At 38.8% G+C, this 6,568-nt stretch overlaps 1 protein-coding gene across 1 annotated transcript in view; it reads right to left on the bottom strand.

Moving 5' to 3' along the window:
• Positions 1–3,833, bottom strand: part of LOC146483310 (adenosine receptor A1-like) — a 5,800-nt gene extending 1,967 nt beyond the window's left edge. Inside the window, exons 1-2 of the mRNA XM_085106036.1 lie at positions 3,403–3,833; positions 2,438–2,489 (exon numbers count right to left, since the gene is read on the bottom strand). Of these exons, the coding sequence (XP_084962162.1) occupies positions 2,438–2,489; positions 3,403–3,833 (483 nt within the window). The remainder of the gene's footprint in view (positions 1–2,437; positions 2,490–3,402) is intronic.
• Positions 3,834–6,568: the final 2,735 nt, after the last annotated feature.

Below are 6,568 nucleotides of genomic sequence, written 5' to 3'. Positions count from 1 at the left end.
GGCCGGCTGCAATCAGTTTATCTGGAGCATGGTTCCACAAGAAATAAGGGAGAGTACCTTTCTGAATCGAACTCATAATCTTCCGTACAATGACGAGGCTCTGCGAGTAACCCAGCCGACATGGCCGACAACTCTGGGCAAAAAAGGTCATTTTTTTGGTTCAGTGACAGACGCCGTCTCTTACTGTGAAATTTCAAGAATAAACTGTTATAGAGGTACAAAACTGGCGTAACTCCAGCGTATTGTAGCGAAAGATGTTTGGGGCGTATGCTGAAAATGAGACTTCGCAATACGCTGGAGATTCGCGGAAATTAAAGTGATACAGTTTGGGTGCAATGGGCAATGTACACAAGGTTGCTTTTGAATACTCTGAGTATACGCTATTACAGCGCGGTAAGCTTTCCAACTAAAATAAGTTGTATAGCAGAGCAAATAGCTAAATAGGTCGCTATTAAAAAATCTAGCCTTAACAAGGGCATTGAAACTGGAAACAGGACGGCTGATAACACTACTGGTTGGTTCTAGGATACTGCGCTGCGCTGGACTTGAGTACATATTATTTTAACTATTTCGTAGATCTAGACCATGCTTACAGAAAGTCGATTAGAACAGGAATAACAGTAAGAACATGTTTTTAAACAGCTTTCTTTCCTTTTCCTGTCTTTCATTTAAACATACGCTAACTGCCGTGTAGCAACAACGACCGGAGTTTGTGTTGCTTGTCGTCCAAAATCTCGACGAGGTTTGACCATGTGGTGTCTGATCTGTCGCGAGCTCTCATTCTAGTTTCATCCTTTGAAAGTCAGTTATTCAAAATGGCCGCTTCTCGCAAAAAAGACACAAAGAACAAATAAAAACAAAGGTTTTCATTGTACTTTTTTTTCATGATCAATTCGATAGCAAGTATTACGCCCTCCATTGGAAATAGGTCCGGATCTCTCCAAGATGGTACCATGGCACCTACTGACCTATTGTCCTCCTAGCAGGACACCCCTCTTTTGGTCCACCCTATGTTACACTCTTACATAAGTTCCAGTAGAGACACCGCTTCTCTAGGGAGTAGGCTCTCCCTTTCCTGCATGCCGCCCAAGTTTTGCCACAGCAATCATTGTTATTAGTCTTCTTTGTTTGCCCAAGCAAGGCTTTGGGCTTCTGTAACTGAGAGCTAAATTTACACTGTAAACATCCAAGACAGAGTCATATTCAGAGACAAGTATATTCATCAAAACGTTTAGGCGCGCTTTAGACTTTAGTGCTCAATCTTCTACGGCACAAAGTTAACAATTATGGATAGTGAATGAAGATATCTCATCAACAGTCAGCTTGGAGCGATCTTAGGCGCCCATTTCCAAATTTATCTCAGTGCTCCCAGCCCTTTAAAAGCAATTAACTGATAAATACACTTCTTACTTTAACTTAATTTTGTCGTTCCTTTCCAGGAAATGAACTGCGGTCTGGAGTCAGGGAGACGCGTATCATTTGAAAAAAGGAAGATCGCAACGCGCGCAGTCGGGGGGAATGAACCGAGCCATGCACATGTCTCAAGAAGAGTTCTCAGTTGCAGTAGGGCCTGTACTAATTGTTATTACGGACAAAACCTTCATCATTAAAATTTGGGCTGAAGAGTAAGAAGTTTGCCAGCTCTTAAAGAGGTATGAATGTGCAGTTTTACAAATTTAAATTCCCGTTAGGTGTTTTAGAACTTTTATTTGTCTGATAACTGCTTTAAAGGCTGTACAGTTGCAATGATAGATAAATAGCATATAAATAAGGAATTTTTATCCTTTACAGAACGACATTTTGTATATCATCGTAAAGACATTTTTCTATAAAATAAAAGAGATTAAATATTATTATACCATATCATGACATTTATTACAAAGTTATACGGTAAAAGATATTTATGGAAGATATCAGTGAGTGAATGTTTACTTTTTAAAACCATCCACTGTTTCTTTTATTAGTAAAGAACTAATTATCCGCTGGGATGCTTGATTTATTATATTGTAATACCTTGGTGTACCAGCTAGTTTATTTCTCTTTTTAAAGTTTCATTGTTTGATACATTATTCATGAGCGATTTTCTCCATCACCCTACGAAAACACTTGTACAACAAATTTGCTTGCGCCCTTTTCGGCGTCATCTCATGCGCTCTTTAATCATCAAGAATTACTAAGAAATCAGCGCATTAATACATAAAAACAAAAATTCTTTATGAGTTCGATAAGGGCCACTTCACTTAGGCCAAGCTTCCACGTTTTACTTATTTACAACGTTCCATTGTTGGAATATTCATGAGGCATCGATATTCTCCGCTCGTACAAGAGCTCTAACGTTGTTACCTATATAACATATTTACACGCCTTCCCTCCTCTCTGACACGCCAAAAACATCCCGGGAAATCCTCTTTTTCATCACTCAGAAACTGACGCACACCCGAGCAATGCCAGAACCATTGAAGGGCGGCTGTGCATGGAAAAAGGAGCAGCTGTGAAAAAAATTTGAAAACTGATAAACGATAAACGATAAACAATATAATCTGACCGCAAACCAATACTTTGCAATGTTTATATGAACAGAAATTTAGCGGACAAAGTTCTTTACCATTTTTGGAAGCGTTTGTTCTCGAAAATGTAACACTAAATCTCGGGAAAGCCTTTATCAGAAAAATTCTAATGAACAAGTACAACGAATTTTGGGAGAAAAAGGGCGGACAGTCATCTTTGGAAATTAATAGATGTAGACGGTATGTAGTCCCCAAATAAAGAACAAAGTCTCCTCAAACACGTATGCAAACATAGCCCAAGTGACCCTAGCGTTACCTTTTCCGAAAGGTTTTATCCGTTATAATTATAATTATATTATATATTATATTATAATTTCTGCTGAAAAAAAGTAAAAGTAAATGACAAATTTGAACACACAGAGAGAAATGAATTAATTTAACAACGAAAGATATTATGCATTATGTTGATGACAGAGTGTCGAATGTGTCTCATCTTCCAGCAGTAAATCAAAGGGTTTAGCGATGAATTTAGCAACACCATCGTGAAGGAGTAATGAAAAATAAGTCCTGTAGTTATGTTCGGTCCAGAGATGATCTCAACAATATGAAGGCAGGCGGTTGGTAAATAACAAACCAAAAACACCAGATAAACGTAAAATGTACCAACCGCTAATTTTGCAAGCCTCGCAACGTTCGCCATCATTTCTCGATTCTGTCCTTCGTTTTGCTGCACTTGTAGGGATTGAATTTGATTTCTGTGGCGTCGCACAGTTGAATAGATCTTGCAGTAAAGTAACGCAAGAATTACGAAAGAGAAAAAATCAAAAGCGACATAAATTTGTTTATAGCTTCCTGAGATCCACCAAGGAACAGACGAAATAAATGAGCTTAGCACCAATATTGAGCCGAGATCACCACAGCAGCAACACGCTTGTGAGTCACAACCTCCTGATATCTGAGATGAAGATGAATGGCCAAGAATCTGTCAACAGCTAACGCCAACACACCAAAGAACGAAGCACAGCACAAAAAATATGCAATGATCTGAAATGCGATGAACGTGTTCCTGTAAGTTGTATTATTTTCAGTGCTTTGTTCCAACCGCATGGCAAAAATTGCAATGTATAAAGGGTGAGCCAGTAATCCAACACTGAGATCAGAAACAGCCAGACTCAGGAGCAATGTTTTCAAAGGCTTTGGTAACGATGAAGTTTTTCTTATGGCGTGGATTGTGAAACTGTTCAGTATGATGGCAGTATAACATAAGAAAGCATTAAAAATGATGTTAACAATGTACGTGGAAGAGAATTCTTCAGCGTCGTTCATTGTATAGAACGTTTGAACAAAACAGTGCTATATAAAAAACTCCAGAACTGCAGTCACTTTCCAAGTTCGTTATGCAAAGCGAAAGTTTAACTTACGTCTCTTAACTCTTCAGTATTTTCCACAAAACACGATTCGTTTTGAGGGGCGCAGGTGGTTGAATAATGATGTTTCAAAACTTTTAGTTGGCTAAATATCGGATTCATCCAATTCCCTTGGGTTCTTTGTATTTTTCACCTCGACTTCGACGGCTGCAACTTCGCTTCAATTCAACGCAACAAGAAATACAGTTCTTTGTATCTATTCAGTAAAAGCCGTGTCCGCCTTTGCCTAAAGGAGATGGAAGTCTTGGATATCATCAACAACTAAAATTTTAGAGCTGATTGACATTTTCTTTATTTTTAATAAAGATGAGACACCTGGCCCCTCAAAATAGCGTTAAAGCTTGCCCAGTTAGGAGACAGCGACATGTTATACAATAAAATGCTAAAACAGGCGCGGATCCAGGATTTTGAAATGGGGGGTGAATTTTTGTAATAATGTAATTTTTTATAGAGCCAAAGCCTGGTTGAGGTGTTTGAGGTCTGTGCAGCGAAGAGCTCTCAAGGAGCTTATTAACGTTAACAACAAAGAAATTATTCTCAAAAAGCAGATGAAGGCAGAACAACCGTCGTTATGAACGGAGAAAACAAAATCAATGACGGACAGAAACAATTGGATGATAGAAATAACTGTCAGCCACTAGACGAACCAATGGTTAGAGACACATCCCAGAGAGTTAAACACCTCATTAATGCCCTTCATCAAGCAGGGTGCATAGACGAAATGACGGTTAAATGGTTTAACCTAACACCAAATCCGCCTCGAAGCCCAGTGTTTTATACCCTCACAAAAATTCACAAACCGACATTAGTCGGAAGTCAAGATCTATCATATCTGGGTGTGATGGCCCAACAGAACGCCTATCATCATTCGTAGACAAACTACTTCAGCCAATAGCACAAATACAGGACTCGTTTCTAAAAGATACGACACATTTCATAAGGTTTATTGAAAGCACTAGGGTGCCTAGAAACGCTTTTCTAGTCTCAATGGATGTCACTAGCCTTTACACGAATATCCCACAGGAGGACTGAAAGAATCACTATAGTATGCAACGCATACGAGAACTTTCATGCCAATAACCCTCCTATAGCTACAAATTTCCTCAGAGAAATGCTCAGCCTTATACTGAAGGAGAACTCCTTCCAAACACACGGAACTGCCATGGGCACTAAAATGGCAGTAGCTTTTGCCAACATCCTTATGGCATCTATAGAAAAGGAGATCTTAAGGCAGAGCGTTCACAAACCACTAATGTGGAGAAGATTCATTGACGATGTATTTTACTTGTGGGATACAAACAAAGAAGAAATAGAAAATTCATTGAGCAAGCAAATTCGTACCACCCTACCATAAAGTTTACCGCTGAAGTCTCACAATAAGAAACAACATTCTTGGATACAACAGTCTATAAGGGACAGAGATTCGAGAAAGAATCGATTCTCGACGTGCGCACACATTACAAACCTACTAAAACATTTCAGTACACAAACTACAAGGGAGGCACTTCTGAGGACAAACGCTTCTAAAGTAGTGTTTGACGAAAACATTAAAAACTTTAAAACACGCCTGGTATCGAGAACTTATCCTAGTAACCTGGTGGACAAAATCCTCTCCAAAGTTAACTTCGCAGAAAGGAAGAACGCTCTTACACAAAAACAGAAAGTGCACAAGAAAATTCTACCCTTCGTGACACAATTTCAACCATCACTGCCATGTTTGAAAAATATTCTAATGGACACTGAATGGCATTTAATACAAAACCAGCCGCTACTAAGATAGATATACAAGGAACCTCCCTTTATCTATTATAGAAAAGGGAAATCGCTTAAAGACATGCTTATTAAAGCAAAATTATAAAGGCTTTTATCAACACAATGGGCACACAGCGGGAGTCGTGTAGGTCTGTCAACCCCATTTCAACAGGCTCAAAATGAATAAATTGATTGGTAGAACCAGTCATCGCTAATGCACATTCTCCACCTCAATTAGAGAAATCAAATATTATTTCAATATTTGACGGATAAGGAAAAAAAAAGGAAGGGGGCTCAAAAAAAGGGGGGTGAAAATTCACCCATTTCACCTCCCCTGGATCCGCCCCTGTAAAATATATATGGACGCAATTAGGACCAGTTAGAGATAGAAGAGACAGCATGCATGCTGCTACCGTCGTTTGAAAAAATAGACTTCGCTCATTTCTTGTGTGTTGCAAGATCAGACCCTCAAAAGTGACTTTTATGTTTATTAAATGTTTATCAAGCTAATTGCAAGGTTTTAATGACATCACTGTCAATTTTCACCTCACACATCGTCACGCAAGTAGAAATATAAAATCCTCAACCATTCTATAGATAAAGTCAAGAAATTGATATGTTGCAGAAGAGTGATACATAAACAACTTGTGAAAGCCACAGGGCTGTGCGATATCTCATAATCGAGTTATTCGAGAAAATGTAACACGGAAAATTACAGAGTTTAGTATGGGACACCATGTTGAGGTCCCGTCTGAGGGACACCAACAACCAGCATAAACATCTGGAGTTTACTTTGCCTATTTCAAAGTCTTTCTTCTCTCTTCTGAACTTTCACACATTGATATAGACGTTTCTATTACATGTTAGCTGATCAGACCTAAA

Source organism: Pavona decussata, unplaced genomic scaffold (genome assembly GCF_977016875.1).
Source record: "Pavona decussata unplaced genomic scaffold, jaPavDecu1.1 SCAFFOLD_39, whole genome shotgun sequence".
NCBI lineage: Eukaryota > Metazoa > Cnidaria > Anthozoa > Scleractinia > Agariciidae > Pavona > Pavona decussata.
The sequence above is the reverse complement of the archived record's forward strand: the minus strand, read 5'-3'. Positions and strand labels throughout refer to the sequence as shown.